Genomic DNA, 19,012 nt, shown 5'->3' with positions numbered 1-19,012 from the left:
ACTCTCTAGAATGAGGTGACGTGGAGGGAGTTTTAAATAACTAATGAAATGTTTAACATAACAAAAATGGCTCATTCCCCAGAACAAAAGCTACTCGGATATTAATAACTTGGTCGGTAGCCAGTCATTCCTTTTACTATGTCTTATTTATGTTTTTGCTGCGGCAGAGACTCATAATCAGGGTGACACAAAGGCCATCACAGTAAGATTTAATGCGTAGGACAATAAATCAGTGTTCTGTTAAAATCAGTGCTAACCTATAGCCTTAGAACAGTAACTGCAGCCATGCAACAGTAATTGTTTTTGTGCTCTCCCGGTGCAAGGATCTTTGAGAGCAGCACACCTGCATCACACAAACGCACACACTCACACAGAGGCTAATGATTATAAATGAACCCAACATTATTTCACGTCAGCATTTACATGGTGTCAAACAGAAATTCTTCCACTACATTACCGTGGATCTTAATTGGTCTGCTTGTACAGTAGTGCATAATAATGGTTATCATTGCACTGTGATATTTCAGTCAGGGACTGAGGTGATCGGTTACTTTATGATGGTATCACACTATATCTTACGCTGTGTGTCAGTACAGGGTATGTCCGGGTGTGATTGATTAAACGTCATTATAGGTTTTCATTCATTTTACTTGGTGAAGAGTCCTTGACTTGAAACTCACTTTCAGTGAGGAAGCACTGAAAGTTGACTCATCTTTGTGAAGCGAAGAAACGGCCATTTTCCATCTTAATGAGGAAAGAGCCTGAGGAGAGAACAATGAGCACGGAATGGATTCTAAATTAAATTCCATAAATTTCAGACTTCGTGAAACGAAGGCCCACGCAAAGATTAAATGAAAACCGCGGTGAAAAATGTTGGACGCCCGAGCGTTAACTTCTCCGAGGTATTTTTAGGCCCGCCGGAAAAAGAGATAGCCTGTCTGAGGTTCAGCACCTCGCTGAATATTCCATGGCTTTAATCTCGACCAATTTACTCCTTATCTCCCGAGCTCTTTATCATGTATGCCTCCAATGCATGTCCACTGCACACTGAGTGAGCCCCAATAATGTATTAATCCCCGACGTCCAGACACTAACTGAAGCATGAAGCCGCATTTAATAGGGAATAAAATAGACTGTAGAATGAAGAGGCCATGACTGTATTTGAGTGCACCTTTTTTTTATTAAAGCATGTTCTTATCAGACTCCCACAGTGAAAATTCTACAAAAATGTAATGTAAATTGGGTATTTTTTTAAAAATCCCTCAATATGCAATATTTAGAAAACTGGCCTCGGTTTGCAAAACCATGTTTGGACTACATTAGTTGAAGTGATTTTTTAAGAATGCTTCAACGGTGTGTCTTATCTGTGAAGTACTGCACAGACTTCTTCTGAAGATAAATCACAGTGGTGCTCTGGAAAGTGCCAAGTAATGCTCGGGGAAAATGCTAGCCTGCGGAATGCAAATTATGGATCTCTGATGAGTCACGTCAGCCGCAGATATATTTGAATAATTCATAGACATAAAGAGGTCAGCTGTGGGGGATTGACATTGTCATTAAAAACACCTGTGTTGCAGCACTCTGCTTGTGCAGAGTGAAAAGCATTTCTCTTCCAAGCAGATCGTTGTCAGAATTGATCCATTTTCAGCAATTAAAATCTGACGCCACCAAGCAATCTTCACCCTTTAGTCTAGAACAGTGATCTTCATTACTGGGTCCTGGTGGGCCAAGTGTCTACTGGTTTTCGTTGTTACTCAGCACTTAATTGACAAATTAAAGGAGTATGTTACACACATAACTCATCTCACTTGGTTTCTTGGGTCTGAATTGGTTGCTGATATTAAGGCAAACACAAAACCAGCAGACCCTGTGGCCCACCAGGACCAGGAATGAATATCGCCAATCCCAAAAAAAAAAACTTCATGTGAAATTTCAGGTGACATCATGGGGTTCCTGCAAGACTCAAGTGCGCCATGGAAATTTTCCCACAAACAGCGACACTATTTCCTGGACATATTTTTTTTTTTTTTTATTTTTTTCGGTATGGGGCAGCTGCCGCAGTGTTCCTGTAATTTAGAAGAGGAAATTTCCACCGCGTTTGCTGCTGGTGACCAGATCAGCTGGGCTTTCCCATCATTGGTCCCTCCGGTATTCTTTCATTACACTTCAATGCTGGTTAAAATGAGCTATTGTTTACTGGCATAATTTAGCATCTGCCAAAGTCCATTCGTGTATCGCGTCTCCACCTGTATTGCAGAGGGTTGTGGGTAATCAGTGCTGGGCCCTTTTGTTTTGAAGCCAGGCAGGAATACCCTTGCTGTTTTGGGCACAGCGCAATTAATACGCCGGGCTCTTGAAATGAGTCAGCGGGTGAGCAAGGGGGCATCGCCGGGGTCCTGTCAGCGTTTTCCGCCATACTTGATAAAGAAGAGAGAGGTTCAGCCCTGATATGGTCAGTTCTGCCTCCTCCAGCACGCAATGCAATTAGGCCCAGGCTCTGATGAATAATGCAAGGCTGTGTTCTCTCACCCCCCCCCCCTGCCCCCCGCCCCCCTGCCTGCAGAATCACAGGGCCTGTGCCCCCCCACCACCCGCCCCCCCCATCCCTGACAGCCATTATCACGCTCCACTGAACGAAGGCTCTGGGCCCTCCCCCCAGAGCACCCCGAGCATTGCTGGGTAAACAGCCCAAATCCAGCAGCCCCAGCCCCACCGTTTAACCAGGAAGCAGGGAGGGCGTAGCTGCGTGTCAGACACAGTCAGATTCAGCTTCTGTGAACTGAAGTCTTTATTTAAAGGGAAATCTCCCCTTGAAAGAAAAAAAAACACTAACCCAAATCACAGACAATGGTAAAATAACAATGTCTCCTATTTGGTACCTGTTTCATTTACATTTTTTAAAATGCCATTTAAATTGTTGAGGCCTTTATTTATTAACACAATTGGGCAATGTCTTATGGGATTGCAGGTTCTCGAAAATCACACTTTTTGAAGGCAATTATTGGTGCTTAGGTGTGTTAATTTTAACGTTTTGATACCTCTGTGTGAACACAAACGAGGCGTTTAGCTACAACTCTGATGGTTGCTCTCAATGGTCCTCTTTGAATTCTATGCAAGTGATTTTTCAAGCCTGGCGATGAGGAAAGGGTATCCTAGCAATCATTTAAAAATTAACTGCTCGCTCGTGTCTAATTAGCCGCATGCTTCTAGCGGCATGATTTAGCTGAATGTCGCTGGTACCGTATTGGCTGTCCTGTGCCAGAGGCTTTGTTCTGGCAGTCTTTGTGACGTGCACTCGGGACGTTTCCCCGCCACGAAGGGACTCTAACAGGCCCTGGGTGAGACTGTCCATCAGATGAATTAGGAATAATAATTATGGATGACGTGAGGGGGTGCTGGGTTGAGGTTGCGCGAGTAAGCCAGTGCAGCCTTGCTGTTGGTTCGGTAATAAGCCTCCGTGTCTCTGTAGTGCAAAAGCCACCTGCTTCTCACACCTGACACACCCACCCCACTCACAGGCCTGCCCCCGTGTTAACAAACACACTGTATTGATCTGAAAGGAAATGCTTTTCCCTCCTTGTACATGCTCAGGCATGGGAGTCCATGGAACCTCCCGGCTCCAGCCCTCACTGCTCACCTTCCTTTTGTTTTCTGTCTTTGTTCGTCTCTCCTCGCAGGTCTAAGGACTGCCCAGTCTACAAATATTACCCAGGAATCAATCACACAGTAGATTTAAAGAGACAGTGCAGCATTGTAACCTTTAGTGAGGTACATGACTTGACTTGCCTCTTTGAATATTCAGATGTATAAAGGAATTTTATGTAAAAAGGAAAAGAAAGCTGTTTAAGTTGCTCTGGATCTGCAAAATGCCTAAATGCATTGAGTCTTTCCATATTACAGCTTCATGCCTCATCGCTTTTACAAGTTTGCCTTTTTCCGGTGGGAGTTACAACTACTTATAGATTCATAGTCCAATCTGTATTTTTAAAGCATTTACTCGAGCCAGCAGTGCAGAACATTGCATATTACATCAGACACCAGAGCCCTTCAGAGGCGATGTTAATGAGAGGCTTCTCTGTGCTGTGCTGTGCTGTGAGGCAGTGTTAAGCAGAGGCTTCCCTGTGCTGTGCTGTGCTGTGCTCAGAGGTGGTGTTAAGCAGAGGCTTCCCTGTGCTGTGCTGTGCTCAGAGGTGGTGTTAAGCAGAGGCTTCCCTGTGCTGTGCTGTGCTCAGAGGTGGTGTTAATGAGATTCTTCCCTGTGCTGTGCTGTGCTGTGCTCCGAAGCAATGTTAAGCAGAGTCTTCCCTACGCTGTGCTGAGTGAGTGTGATCAGTGGCACACAGGTTAGCTCAGCATGGCGGTTCATGTTTTAGTGTGTGCTGCAGCCGCTCCCCACAGTGGGAGAGAGCGGATTCTCTGAGCCTCACGACCCCGCTTCTCCTCCGGGCGCTCTCTCTCTCTGCTCCGCTTCGTCTGCGAGTCACACCACATGAAATATTGAGCTTCTGCAACGCAGCGGGGGGGGGGGGGGGGGGGGGGGGGGGGGGTTGGCGGGGGGAGCGGGGCCCGCTGTCACCATTTAATGCACTTTCAACTAAGATTTCAAAGGAAAAGGGAGGTTGGGTCGAAACAAAACCTCACTATGCAGCCATCTTGTTTCTGTGGGGAGGAAGAAGAAGAAAGAAGAAAAAAAAAAAAACTCAAAATGGGAGTTCATTTGTTTTCAGCTTCCGGGACTGATTGGCAGAAATGCTCATTTTGGGAATCTCCAGGAAGCACTAAGACCCCGGAGAGACGGATTCTGGATGCTGGCTGCAGCCTGTATGAAGTCCTCTGGGGATTGATGGCAGCTGTGGTGCTGTAGTGTGTAATCTGGGCGACGCACGGAAATATCCATCACCGAGACGCCGGCTCGTCTGCCAGGCGGGTCGCACAGCTTGTCGGAACGCTTCCAGCAGACGCCGCCGCCGCGCCACATCCACAGCCCCTTATTAAGCTCAGCCTCGCTGGCACGCGCACCATCGGAAATAAATTAACCAGAGATTTAAATTAACTGGGGGGGTGGGGGTGGGGGGGGGGATCCTTCAGTTACACCAAAGAACAAAGAAAGGACTCCATTCTTTCATTTTAAATTCTTATTATTCTTGGCCGCCCAAAGATGATTTGACTACATGGCGACAAGCTCTGCGCTTCTAGCTAATGTAGCTTTTCAGGAACGTGCAGCCCAACAGCACTGGTCTACCAGCTCGCAGACCCTGTGTGACTGTCAACAACTCTCCCTCTCTCCCTCACACTGTGTCATCTTATAGCAAATACTTGAGCAAAATTAAGCTAGAAGTGATATTAATTAAATGCGTGAGCACTGTAATGGAAGAACGAGAAATAGCCAGAATGGAAATAACACATTTAATTTAACGTAAACATCAACCTAAAAAAAAAGTTAACAAACTGAATTTCAAAATGGAATCTGAGTGTCTAAAGCTTGAGGGAAAGGATATTAGCTGAAAGAGAAAGGCTCTTTGGGTTCTTATTATCTACCATTTAAGATGGGAAAGGGCTAATTCCTTAATGGGAAGGTCATGAATTACTCAGATCAGACTCAATTAAGTGCTGCTCAAGACTGCTCACGTTCTGTTACCCCATTACACAGATCAGCTGCCCCGTCTCCTCTAAAGGAATCTAGTTAAACAGTGCCATCCACACAAAGCCCTAGATGGGAAGTGACAATTGTTTTTTATTTTTTAATGAGGAAGGTAGTTAAACATTTACGGCTCAGGGGGAAGGCGGGGCCTCCTGCCTCTCGACCATCCACAGAGTGAACACGAGGCCCCTCCCCTGAGCGAGGACGTACCCGACAGCGCACGACGACGCTCACCTTCATCCTCCTCCCGATGAAGGTGCTCCACGTGGGTGAGGCAGACCCCCTCCAGGCACGTGCGCGAGACTCCTCGTGCGGAGGCGTCGCTCGCGGGTGGGGGGCGGGGGAGAAACGCACCAATCAGACGCTGGATGCAGGGGGAGGGTCCATGGCAGTCCTTACTGTACTGTACGTGGAGCTGCCTGGAATATCTCACTCCAGGCGGGGGTGGGTGGTGGGGGCGGGGAAGGCACCCATACTTACTGTACCTGCACTGACCACCTAGCAGCTGTGGCCTCTCCAGCAATGCCTAATAGCACTAAAGACAATACAATTTAACAAACACATTCATTTTTTTATTTATTTGCTACAGATTTTTTAATTGTTACATTAAAAACATCCATATTTCTCACATAACATAATTCACTACTTCAATTAGATAAATTTGACCCCATCCAGAAAATTTTATTCTTAATATTCATTATTTAAAAAATATATATATAAAAAATAAAGACATTCCAAAATGCTGATGGTGTAAATTGAGATTGATGTGACAGTATGTTTGGACCTGAACCTAACTGATGACCGTTCTCCTCGATCGCCCTGTCTGGAAGACAGTAGACGTGATGGACAGCTGGACTGCTTTGTCCACTCCACCCAACACCAGCCCCTGAGCTTCTGATTATCAGAGGCAACCAATGGCGATGGGGCGAGCCTCCCAGATTTAGGCCTGGCCCCGCCCCAACACCAGTTCCATCCTGAATGCTGAATGTATCCTTCAAGGGCAGGGGTTTTTAACATGTGATCAGGTGCAACCCTGATTCTATACTTTAAATCTGACTAAAAATTGAGTTTCCACAATTTTGGGTAATATGTTTAATATTGAGCCAGCAAACTGCAGCTTTTTAAATATGTATTTATGGTCTTTGATTCATATGTCAGAAAAAACTACATTTAACTGCAGGGTTTTAAAAATAAGCTGCACTTATATTATAATAGGTTATTTGCTGGAATACTATGGGAAACTCATATCTGAAAATGTATTGTGTGGAATAAGCTACTATGGAATGTTTGGTAATAAAATGAATATACACTTATTTATCGATACATAATCACTGCACTATTAAACAGTTATTCGTGGTATCCATGCTGATCTCTGTTCATAAAACAGAAGTTCATTAAATTCAGAACATTACAAACACCCAGTGTTCACCTCTGGCTCCACCTCTTTGATAATAAATCTCAACAGAACATTGTCAGAGAAAATCATAATTTTACGTTTATTGCAACCAGTTTTAACGGAGATTTTTACGGAGATATAAACCTCGTGCAGTGAAACGCTAATGGTGAAGGAAACGGTGCTTTCCCTGATACAGCTGCACGCGGCTGCCTTTGTGTTGCGCCACGCCCAGGTTGCACAGCGGGGGACCCAATGCTCGGAGGATGAAAGCGGCGCGTGTTCCTACAGCGCGCGTGTGACATCGCCCTCACAAACAGGCGCTGCGCTCGAGGAGCGGTGCGTTTCCAGCGCAATTCCCTCCCGCGCGCCCGCCGCCGCACACAGCAGTAAATCAACATCAACAGCACTGCAGCAATCGCTGCTTAAATATTCATCTACAAGGGTCCCACGGCAGCGCAAGTGTGGCCTCTAACCGCATGCTTTTAATTTGCATGCAGCATTTCCCTCTGAATATTAGAACGTGTAACATTGATCCTGTCAGTGGTTTCTTCATCTGTGTAGAAAGAATACAGGAATTCAAAGCACAGGCACGTTTCTTCACGTCTCCTTCGGAAACACTCCTAAATTCCTGGGTGGAAATGTCTAACCATTAATTAAATGTTGATTGACACTTAAAATGCCGACATTGAACATGGATCAAAAAAGAAGACTCCAACAGCCAATGAACGTGCACGCTGTCAAAAAGCTTTTTGTGCAATGATTACCTTTTGAGCAATCAACCCTTTTTTTCATGTTTGGGCTATTAGGTCTATCCATGCAAGAAATGATTGCTTTCTTACATTGACTGCACTGACCACACGTGGAAATTGTACTTCATTCTCGCGGTTCTGGGACAGCTTTCCAGCTGAATAAGTACTGTAAATACATTACTGGCCGTTTCTTTGTTGTTCAGGCCCAGAAGGCCAGAGGAAAAGATGCTTGTCACTAGAGGATGGGCGTGGCGCTTTTTGTCTGCCTCTTCACCGACTGGCAAATTGTGCCGCATGCTTAAGTGTTATAACAGAGGAGGCAGGTGGCTAAGCATCCGTTAATTAACGCAGCAGGCTGCAGGCAAGCGCGCATCTATAATTGCTATCTGTCTGGAGGTCGCGCACAGAGCCATTGATCTTAAATCAAAGATCCCTGGCTCTCTCTCTCTCTCTCTCTCTCTCTCTCTCTCTCTCTTTCAGGGACAGCTGTGGATTGGAGGTTGCACCAGCATTGCAAAATACTACACATGAAAAAGATGTTTGGGGGGGGGGAGAAAAAATACTGACATTTTTACACTTGGCAAACAAATCAGAACTGCAGTTGTGTGAGAAGCAATGGAATCTTTGAACACTGCTGCCACTCCCACCCAACACACCCCCACTACCCCCCCCCCCCCCCAGCATGGTTCTAGCCCAAAACCCTCCCCAACCAATAGAAGGGAAAATGAACATATAAGCACAACACACTGCAAACCCAACCCTGTCTCGAACACACCCAGATCTGAAAATGCGACATCTTGTTTACGACATTGCAGTGCTGCAGCACCAATGCCACAAATGGCTAAACATTTTTTACCAACACTCTTGGTACCATGAGCACAGCAAGCTTAATTAAAAATAAGGTTAACTTGATACAGGCTCTGTTTCAACAATGTGCTAACAAAATTGTGGCCACTTTATTGGTCTGTATACATACACTTTTGACTCAAAATGTGCTCTTTAAAATGGTTTTAGCCATACTATTCCTTAAAAAACCAAAATCCATAATTCAGATCTTAGCTCATATTTCTCTTACTGCACCCTCTTCCTGCTATTGAAGTTGAGCAATTTGGTAGGCTGTACCTTTCATATACCAATACACACAGCTGTGCAAGAAATTACATGTAGAAAACTGATTCAAACAGACCCAATAACTGTTAGACTCACCTAGCAACCACCCACCAAAATTTTAAATGGACACATGATCTAAAGGCCAATCTTTGGATCAATAAAGTACTTTGTCCTAATTTTGTGATAATCTCCTTATATCCTGACCTGTCCACACCACAATATTTATTTTCCCCCATCAAATTATTCACGCTAGTGAAGAGAGCAACATAAAAACATAAAATAAAGGAAGCAAACTGAACTATACATTTTTAAAACACAATTATGCTCACCTTGACAGAGGAAAAGTCAAATCATTGCTGCAAATTCAAGTCAAACTGAACAATAAAACTTTTTTCTCTTGCAGAGAGAAAGCCAAAGGAAAATGAATTATACTTATTTGTATTAAACTGCAGACACATTAAATCATGGATTAAAATTCACGAGTGATAAGTGGAGTTCAGTAAACTGCAATAGAGTAAAAACACGCTGCGATATTCATTCTGTGATCAAATCGGGAACAAAATAAAAAGACTGAGACAGATATTGCCGTGGCTTTTCTGTGATGGAAAAACGAGAAGAAAAAAAACCTAAATAAATAAATAAATACATTTTATGTGACAAAAGCTCCATCTACTGGTGAAACACAGAAAAGCGGAAGTTTCCTCGCCAGCCTGTCATGAAGTTTGCTCAACATTATTTTCACAAATATTTATATACCTTGAGATGAAATATACACAAATACACTTAACACACACACACAAACACACCAAAAAAAAAATCCTGAAAGAAATGTGAAACTACACAAGGTATCAGCTATTAAAATTAAGTTCACTCTAATTAAATGCAATAGCATGTAGACAGAAACTAAAAATATCAAAGGAAAACATTCCTCAATTACAGTGAATCTGCACAGTCAATATTCCCAATTTTTTTTCAAATAAAAATATGCAAATGGTGGAATTTCCTAGTATGTGACAGAGGGTTTAAATGCTATTTGCGTATGTGCTATATTTCACCTTGTATAAAGTACTGCATCTTACAAGCCAGCTGAATATAATCATCTTACATGCCAAAATTGGTCCAAAATTCATTGCCCATGTGAACATGGCATTAGGGGTGCTACAGTATGGAAATTTGCAACACAATTTTCTCACTAAAAATTTCTCATAATTTCACACCCTCGAAGGACTCCAGTTCAAAAACAGAAAGTCAAGCTCACGTCTCTTCTTTTAAAACTTCACATCCAGTCGCACAGCCAACACATTCGTCTGAAACCTACTTCATGGTTTTCTAATACCTGAGATTAAATATTCTCGTCGGTAAATCATGATGTGCGATTTGTTAAATACGCAAGCAACCGTAGCAATTTTCACAGGCCGGAGAGTTTTGAGAGGTGCACCAGCTAAGAGGAAGTCACGGCAACTACCTAGACCAATCAGATCAGAGGTTTGAGAAAATTGTGAAGAACGGGCGGATGTTGCTTTGTGATCTGAAACTGTGCAAATACCTGGGTCGCCTTAATCAAGTTGTGCTAAAGATTGCAATATTTAATTTCCGCAGTATGTCAGGTCAACAAATATCCCAACGCTTCATCGTTCAAAACTGGGATTTAAAAGTTTCACGGTGCTTTTAAAATGATTCTCAATTTTCCTCAGACTGTCTAGCGCCACTGTGTCCCATGTCCCGCCTATCACAGTAATGGCCAATGAAAGCACAGGGACGTTTTGATATGCCAATCGCTACGCGAGCTTCAACGCGGTTCCTGGACCTTCACCTAGCCAGCTCTGGTCGAGATAATTCATCGCGTTTGGGAAATGGCGGCGGTGCAAGATGGGTCGATCGAACCGGAGAATGAGAAAGAAATGAAAACAGAACCGTTGAACGACGCAGCAGGAAACCACACCGCCTCCGTTGGTGGTGTTCTTTCCTCGTCTCCGGTCGCCGCATCATCGGTCGGAACACCGAAAGCCAACGCGGGGTCCGACGAACAGCAGACCTTGATTGCCGTGCTGCAGTTTCTCAGGAGGAACAAGTTGGTCGAATCGGTCGATATTCTGCGCCGAGAAGCTGGCATTTTGGAAGACCTAGACGACACCCAGGGCTCCGATGCAGCGGGAACGGGATCAGGTGGTGGTGTGAATACAGGCGTTGAGGGTAGGGATGCATCGTCCTCCCTTTTAAACCGCGTGTCAGCTGCCACCACCGCCCCTTCAAGCGCCGCAGCTCCGGCTCCTGCGAAAGGTAAGGTGGTTAGCGAGCTAGCCAGCTGCCTCACACCAGCTACCTCACACCTACCAGTGTGGTCTCGGATTGATTTAATTCAGACATTCGGTTGTAGCTACAATTAGTACTATTAATGAGGACATGCTCTATGGATATGCTATTTTGGAACATCCCTAACTAGTACAAGCGAATTGGCCAACATTAGCTAACGTTGTGCCAAGAACTTTTCTACTTGGTGAACAGTTTGCAAGGCCATAGTGCTGCATCGTTTGTGCTTTGTATTAACTGAACTGTGACTTGCAAGATGGCCAGCAGCGTATATGTCAAAACTATTTATATCCACGTATAATGTTAGCTGTTTATATGCTTTGTCAGACTGGCGCACGCGTGTGTGAGTGTGTGGCGTTGTTTACAGTGAGATGCATATTACGTCCATAGGTGGGGAGGACCAACCGGACGTGAACGTCGTCCTATCGGCGTACAGCCAGCAGGGGGACCCGGTGCTGTACCCGGTGTATTACAACGGACTGAAGAACTTCATCGAGTCGGTCCTGGACTGCCACCGAGCCGAGCTCTCCCAAGTGTTCTATCCGCTGTTTGTACACATGTATTTGGAGCTGGTGTACAACAACCACGAAAATGAAGCGAAGGCATTTTTTGAAAAGTAAGTTTGCCGTTACACGTTTTCAGAATCTAACCAAGGCTAGGTCGTTGAGTTTCAATCAATACATTACAGGCATTTAGCAGAAGCTCTTCTCCAGAGCGACTTGCTCAACTTTTTTTTATTTTTACATAGCAGTCACAGTGTATCCATCTATACAGCTGGATATGTACTGCAGCAATGCAGCCTAGGTACCTCGCTCAAGGGTACAACGGCAGTGTTCTAACTGGGAATCGAACCTATGACCTGTCGGTTATGAGGAAGGCCATAGGTTCGATCAGCGGAACTACTTAATACTTAACACTTGCACTTAATTTGCCTCTCTGTCCTCAAAGGTTCAGCGGAGACCAGGAGTGTTACTACCAGGACGACTTGCGCGTGCTGTCGGGCCTGAGCAAGAGGGAGCACATGAAGGGCAACGAGACGCTGCTGGACTTCCGCACCAGCAAGTTCGTGCTGCGCATCTCCAGGGACTCCTACCAGCTGCTGAAGAGGCACCTGCAGGAGCGGCAGAACAACCAGATCTGGAACATCATCCAGGAGCACCTCTACATCGACATCTTCGACGGCATGCCGCGGAGCAAGAGCCAGATCGACAGCATGTCGGGGAGCCTGGCCGGGGAGGCCAAGCGCGAGGCCAACAAGGCTAAGGTGCGCACGTGGGCTGGTGGGCGAGCGGCGGGCGGGCGGGCGTCCTCCCCGAAAGGCGTAGCGTCGTGTTAAAAGAACCGGGCCGAGCTCGTTGATTGGTCACCTGCGTTCTGTTTGGGTTCTGATTGAAGAGCTGGCCTGCGCTCTATGGCAGAGTGTTAGTGTTGACTGGCCTTTGGTATGCAGTGTGTTTTTGCCACGCGTGCAAACGGTGCAGCTGATTCATTTTTATTTTTTTTTGGACTGCTGACTTTGCTTTGCGTGCTTGTGGACGATCTACTAACTGGGTGAGGGGTGGGGATTGTCTTGGTTGTGGCTGCAGGTGTTCTACGGGCTGTTGAAGGAGCCAGAGATCGAGGTGCCCCTCGACGACGAAGACGAGGAGGCTGAAAACGAAGAAGGCAAGCCCAAGAAGAAGAAACCCAAGAAGGACAGCATGGGGTCAAAGAGCAAAAAACAGGACCCAAACGCACCCCAGCAGAACAGGTATCTCAAGAGCCCCCACTACAGTTGCTAGAGACTTAGCATAACTAGCTGTTCATGTTGGAGCACTGAGAATTGCCCAAGCGATGTGATTGGTTAATGTTCAGAACGTAAGTGCAGTATTAATGTGGTGCCGTGTCCCACAGAATCCCTCTCCCGGAGCTGAAGGACTCGGACAAGCTGGATAAGATCATGAACATGAAGGAGGCCACGAAAAGGATTCGTCTGGGTCCCGACGCCCTGCCGTCCATCTGCTTCTACTCCTTCCTCAACGCGTACCAGGTCAGAGAGGGGGGGTCCCCAGTCCCCAGTCCCCAGTCCCCAGTCCCTGTGTCTCCGTAGAGAGGGGGGCTCCCAGTCCCTGTGTCTCCTTAGAGAGGGGGGGGTCCCAGTCCCTGTGTCTCCTTTGGGGGGGATCCTGATCCCCGCATTTCCATCGAGGGGACGGTCCCAGTTCCTGAGTCTCTGTTAACGAGCCATAATAAGCATGCGATTAACACCATTCACAATGATCCTCTCGCGAAACGATTGTAAAGGTCGTGAAATTTCCGTTGCCGTGTCCTGCGATGCTGCTCAAGTGCTCGCCGCTCGCGTCTTTGAGCGGAGGATGTGATTGGGTCTCCTTGTCCTCGGGTCTCAGGGTCTGACGGCGGTGGACTTCACCGACGACTCCAGCCTGATCGCGGGAGGGTTCGCCGACTCCACGGTGCGCGTGTGGAGCGTGACGCCCAAGAAGCTCCGTGGAGTCAAGTCTGCGGCCGGTAAGCAGAGACTCAGGCGGCCCTTTCTCGCCCTTAGATCTGTGGTACATTAATGGTTAAGTTGATTGTTATAATAGGTGCTGCACTGCTGAAAGTGGTCATCTTATGGAAGCTGTACCAGGGAAGTTAGCCAGTGCCAGAGATGAGCGAATTCAGTATTTTTTCCCTGAGGAGAATATGGTGGTGTTTTGAAACATAGACACTGCTTGACTAAGTAACATCAGTTGGCTGTGTTGGGGAATTTTTTTGTCGTGAGTTTGGTTCAAGGAAGAGGAGTTGCGTTGTGTGTCGTGAGTTTGCTTGGGCGCAGATGAGGTGCGTTGTGCGTCGTGCGTTTGCTTGGGCGCAGATGAGTTGTGTTGTGAGTTTGCTCGGGCGCAGATGAGTTGTGTTGTGTGTCGTGAGCTTGCTTGGGCGCAGATGAGGTGCGTTGTGTGTCGTGAGTTTGCTTGGGTGCAGATGAGTTGTGTTGTGTGTTGTGAGTTTGCCTGGGCGCAGATGAGTTGCGTTGTGTGTTGTGAGTTTGCTTGGACGCAGATGAGTTGTGTTGTGAGTTTGCTCGGGCGCAGATGAGGTGCGTTGTGTGTTGTGAGTTTGCTCGGGCGCAGATGAGTTGTGTTGTGTGTTGTGAGTTTGCTTGGGCGCAGATGAGGTGCGTTGTGTGTTGTGAGTTTGCTTGGGCGCAGATGAGTTGCGTTGTGTGTCGTGAGTTTGCTTGGGCGCAGATGAGTTGCGTTGTGTGTCGTGAGTTTGCTTGGGTGCAGATGAGTTGTGTTGTGTGTTGTGAGTTTGCTTGGGTGCAGATGAGGTGCGTTGTGTGTCGTGAGTTTGCTTGGGTGCAGATGAGGTGCGTTGTGTGTCGTGAGTTTGCTTGGGTGCAGATGAGGTGCATTGTGTGTCGTGAGTTTGCTTGGACGCAGATGAGTTGCGTTGTGTGTTGTGAGTTTGCTTGGGTGCAGATGAGGTGCGTTGTGTGTCGTGAGTTTGCTCGGGCGCAGATGAGGTGCGTTGTGTGTTGTGAGTTCGCTTGGGCGCAGATGAGTTGCGTTGTGAGTTTGCTCGGGTGCAGATGAGTTGCGTTGTGCGTCGTGAGTTCGCTTGGGCGCAGATGAGTTGCGTTGTGTGTTGTGAGTTCGCTCGGGCGCAGATGAGGTGCGTTGTGTGTTGTGAGTTCGCTTGGGCGCAGATGAGGTGCGTTGTGTGTTGTGAGTTCGCTTGGGCGCAGATGAGTTGCGTTGTGCGTCGTGTCGTGGTCTCTCGCGGCTTTGTGGTTCCCGCCAGGCGTGTGACGGCCGTGGCCTCTGTTCCAGACCTGAGTCTGATCGATAAGGAGTCGGACGACGTGCTGGAGAGGATAATGGATGAGAAGACGGCGAGCGAGTCCAAGATCCTGTACGGGCACGGTGGTCCTGTGTACGGCATAAGCTTCAGCCCGGACAGGTGAGCTGCCTGCCTGCTCCGCCCTCCCCCCTGGCAGTCATGGCCCCCCCATTATGCCAAACTGTTCTCCATTCACATACATCATGTAGATGTTGCATACTGTAAAATAGGCTGCCAGAGTGCACAGACCAAACTCTGTCCTATAAGGAGGTGCCTGGTGCTGTAGAAACCAATGAATCCTATTGCATTCCCCTTGTCTTTTTTTCCTTCTTCAGGAACTACCTGTTGTCGTGCTCTGAGGATGGCACTGTTCGGCTGTGGAGTCTGCAGACCTTCACGTGTCTGGTGGGGTACAAGGGGCACAATTACCCCGTCTGGGACACGCAGTTCTCCCCCTACGGCTACTATTTCGTGTCCGGGGGCCACGACCGAATCGCTCGGTAAGAATGCAGCGCGACCCCCCCCCCGGCGTTTGAGTTTGACTCAGAATCACAGAATAGCGTGATGCAGCCCTTCCCTGCCCCCTGGGGGACCCCCTCATTACTGCTGTGAGCCCTGCTGCCGACGTGACCGTAGCGTGTCGTGCTGTCTGATAGGCTCTGGGCCACGGATCACTACCAGCCGCTGCGCATGTTCGCGGGCCACCTGGCCGACATCACCTGCACCCGCTTCCACCCCAACTCCAACTACGTGGCCACCGGGTCGGCGGACCGCACCATCCGGATGTGGGACATCCTGACCGGGAACTGCGTCCGGATCCTCACGGGACACAAGGTATTAGGGGGGGGGGGGGGGAGTAAGTGCGGGGCAGGGGTGGTTGCGGGGTCGCATCCGTGTTCCTAACAGTGACTAGCTTTGGGGTGGGTGGAGGTAGGGCTCTGCAGAGAAAGGCACCTACATTTTTTTTTTTTTTTTTATAGGGGCCAATCCATTCCCTGGCCTTCTCGCCGAACGGGAAGTTCCTGGCGTCGGGGGCGACGGACGGCAGGGTGCTCCTGTGGGACATCGGCCACGGCCTGATGATCGGGGAGCTGAAGGGCCACATGGACACGGTCTACGCCCTGAGATTCAGCCGAGACGGAGAGATCCTGGCCTCAGGTCTGGCTCTTAGTGCTGTCGCTTGCTGTTACTGCGGCTTAGTGCTGTCGTTCACTGTTACTGCTGTGCAGTTAATTTATTCACATTGTGCACGTCCCAGTCCAAAACAATCAGTCAAGTCTGTTCTGCCAACTACTACTCTTAATTACTTTATTAGCCCAATCATTTATCTAATCTGACATTTTTGATTAAGTCCTGAGTCTGATTTTGGAGCAAACCAGCATTGGTGTAATTGACCATTTAGAAAATGAAACCAGAATAATTGACTGGAAGACCCGTGTACCAACTGGCCCACCCATTTTTTGGACCAATCTTTTTTCATTTGGTCAGAGTTGCTCATTTGTTTTTTACAGCATCATTAACTGTAACTAATACAAACGCTGCCCTCCCTGCCTGCAGGTTCGATGGATAACACCGTCCGGCTGTGGGACTCCCTGAAGGCGTTCGACGACATCGAGACAGACGACTTCACCGCGGCCACAGGTCACATCCACCTGCCGGAGAACTCCCAGGAGCTCCTGCTGGGCACGTACATGACCAAATCCACGCCCGTCATCCACCTGCACTTCACCCGAAGGAATTTACTGCTGGCCGCCGGGGCCTACAATCCCTAGCAGTGTTCATCTCTAACCAGATTATCTTCTGCAAGTATGGCCCGCTGTGCATTTTTCATCCTGAACGCGGAACGCCAAATAACGTAGCCCGCACGGTTTGCTCATTAGACGGCCGTGTCCTTATCTTTATTTGTCGGGATGACCTCTGTTGTCGGGATGAAACTTGCACAGGTGGTCAGAGACGAGGAAATGTTTAAACAAAGGCTGTCAGGAAGTATTTTCCTCTGATGCTAAATGCGCAAACTGAATGTTCGTCAGTTATAACGTATGAGAGACCTGCCATTCGGATGTGATTGCTTACCAGTTCTAGCTAGCTGTTCCGACCAGTGTTGACGTGTAAAATACTGTGGTCCTATGCATCGAGTGGCACTTTAAATTATACAGTCTTTTTTTATTGTCATACAGTCACTGCCAGGATCACATTGTTTCCTCAATTATGCCCACATGTATAGTCTTTTATACAGTTACATTACAGTGTAAATAAAACACATTTTCTATGTATCACTGTCTTTATTTTTTGACCCAAATTAACTCGAGTTGAAAGGTTGCCATCTTCATTAAAAAAAAAAAGAAGAATTCCAGCTAGGTTCCACTTCTATACAGCACAGCACAGACAGGAATCCCTGTAGAACAATAAATTACTCCATGTGAGGTGGGGACAAGACACTAAACAGGTTTTCCATGGGTAGCAAGGACCTAATCAGCCACAGCATATAGAACATGCAATATCTCTAGTATTGACTAGTCTATACTGTAAAGCCATTCCAAAAGTGAACGTGAAACACACTTACAAATCCACACAGGATAATAAATTGTGGTAAATTCTCCACATGGCTGCACGTGCATCAGCATAATAAACCAGTACTCACCGCAAATTAGCTAGCTGTAACCGCCTTCTGCTTCTTGGGTTTCAGTTTAAAGAACAGGATAATCCCGGCAATTCCTGCATACGTAGCCAGCACGCACTGGAAGAACGAGAATGGGACAAATCTGTTAATTTTCCTTCAGAGAAATTGAAAACGGATGTAAGATGGAAGGGTAAACGGTTTCAATGTTAAACATAATTAACTTTGATGAAATTGCAAGATTGTCTTCTTTTCTCCTGCCATAAGCATTAGCGTTGAAAACCTGTGTTCTTCTGAAAGGGACTTACATTCCTCCTTCCTGTAATGGTGTATGCATTGAAGTACTTCGCAATACCAGTGAACTGGTGTTGCGTTCCTGCGTCGTGTCCTGCCATGCTTTCTCTGGTCCTATAATAATTTAAACAATTATCAATGCTAATAACATTATACTGTCACAACCCATTTTAATATACAAAAAACGACAATATGCCTTAAAGCAGGCATTCAAAAAACAAATTAAACACAGAATAAATTCATGCTAGCCGCACAGCCTAGCTAGCTTGGTAAATAATTGTGAGGTGTGATTGTATGCTATATTAAATTTTGCTTGCTAGGTTACAGTAACTGAATGTGCAGTTCTCAACAGCCGAACTAATCTTATATAACTAAAAAAGGGCCTTACAAGTTAACTTACTGCTTATGTTACCAACTTAACTTAGTGTCATCACCCCTTCCATGGCTAAAGTCGCGTTTCCATGAGCCAGCAAAGCTAGCAAGCAAAATAACCAATTCCATAATTATTTTGCAACAAACTGTAGCTGGCATGTCTTCAGTTAGCTAAAGCTAGCAATATTTCATTTACTAACGTTAGACGAGTAGTTAAGAAAGTGAGCGAGCTAAGTTAGCTATAGCAAGGCTGTGGTTAGCTGTCAAGCTTTCTTGCTTCTACCGTTAGCTAGCTGCTAGTTTTTAGTGGTAATATCACGAGCTGTCAAAACAACTCCAATACCTGAGCTGGAATTATTGGTGTACAAAAGGAGAGTATCTTTCAGCATATATCATTTTTCTGTTATGCTACTATGTATCCAGTTCTTTTTCGAGTTGCAAAAGGCTTACCTTTCAAACTCGACCCCACTGTTTGAACGAATTGCCCTTCAGAAACGGATGAGAAGGCAAATAAAAAAAGGAAGTCCCGCCCACAGTGAAGCCCACGCCATTTAATGATACAGCCCGACCTCATTGGTCAATGCATAGCCTATGCCATGAGTACAATGTGAATGTCAATCAAATGTTGGACACCGCCTATTTCTGAACAGCCGAAAAAGTATTGGTTTAAGTAATTATCAATCATTTAGAACTAG

The 19,012-nt window shown here is 46.5% G+C and overlaps 2 protein-coding genes across 3 annotated transcripts; one reads left to right on the top strand and one right to left on the bottom strand.

The window, feature by feature from the left end:
* Positions 1-10,387: 10,387 nt before the first annotated feature.
* taf5 (TAF5 RNA polymerase II, TATA box binding protein (TBP)-associated factor) lies at positions 10,388-17,365 on the top strand. The gene is made up of 11 exons (XM_035399315.1): positions 10,388-11,176; positions 11,597-11,822; positions 12,155-12,470; positions 12,793-12,956; positions 13,100-13,235; positions 13,594-13,714; positions 15,025-15,154; positions 15,370-15,534; positions 15,691-15,868; positions 16,015-16,192; positions 16,592-17,365. The coding sequence occupies exons 1-11, from the start codon at positions 10,750-10,752 to the stop codon at positions 16,804-16,806; spliced, it is 2,256 nt and encodes a 751-aa protein (XP_035255206.1). The 5' UTR covers positions 10,388-10,749; the 3' UTR covers positions 16,807-17,365.
* On the bottom strand, positions 17,171-18,868 carry atp5md (ATP synthase membrane subunit DAPIT). Of its 2 annotated transcripts, none has more exons than XM_035399339.1 (4): positions 18,768-18,868; positions 17,960-18,059; positions 17,676-17,771; positions 17,171-17,429 (listed from the first exon to the last, which is right to left on the bottom strand). In XM_035399339.1, the coding sequence occupies exons 2-3, from the start codon at positions 18,044-18,046 to the stop codon at positions 17,682-17,684; spliced, it is 177 nt and encodes a 58-aa protein (XP_035255230.1). In that variant the 5' UTR covers positions 18,047-18,059; positions 18,768-18,868; the 3' UTR covers positions 17,171-17,429; positions 17,676-17,681. The 2 variants fall into 2 exon arrangements, with proteins under 2 accessions (XP_035255230.1, XP_035255239.1); XM_035399348.1 differs by lacking the exon at positions 18,768-18,868 and adding an exon at positions 18,661-18,682.
* Positions 18,869-19,012: the final 144 nt, after the last annotated feature.

This window comes from Anguilla anguilla, chromosome 2 (genome assembly GCF_013347855.1).
Source record: "Anguilla anguilla isolate fAngAng1 chromosome 2, fAngAng1.pri, whole genome shotgun sequence".
Lineage (NCBI taxonomy): Eukaryota > Metazoa > Chordata > Actinopteri > Anguilliformes > Anguillidae > Anguilla > Anguilla anguilla.
Note: the sequence above shows the minus strand (reverse complement) of the source record. Positions and strands in the feature narration are given on the sequence as shown.

Coding starts and splice junctions, on each gene's coding strand:
- taf5 (XM_035399315.1), top strand. CDS start 10,750: ATGGCGGCGGTGCAAGATGGGTCGATCGAACCGGAGAATGAGAAAGAA. Junction 12,471..12,792: donor GCGAGGCCAACAAGGCTAAG/GTGCGCACGTGG, acceptor TTGTGGCTGCAG/GTGTTCTACGGGCTGTTGAA. Junction 15,535..15,690: donor GGCCACGACCGAATCGCTCG/GTAAGAATGCAG, acceptor GCTGTCTGATAG/GCTCTGGGCCACGGATCACT.
- atp5md (XM_035399339.1), bottom strand. CDS start 18,046: ATGGCAGGACACGACGCAGGAACGCAACACCAGTTCACTGGTATTGCG. Junction 17,772..17,959: donor CCATTACAGGAAGGAGGAAT/GTAAGTCCCTTT, acceptor TCGTTCTTCCAG/TGCGTGCTGGCTACGTATGC.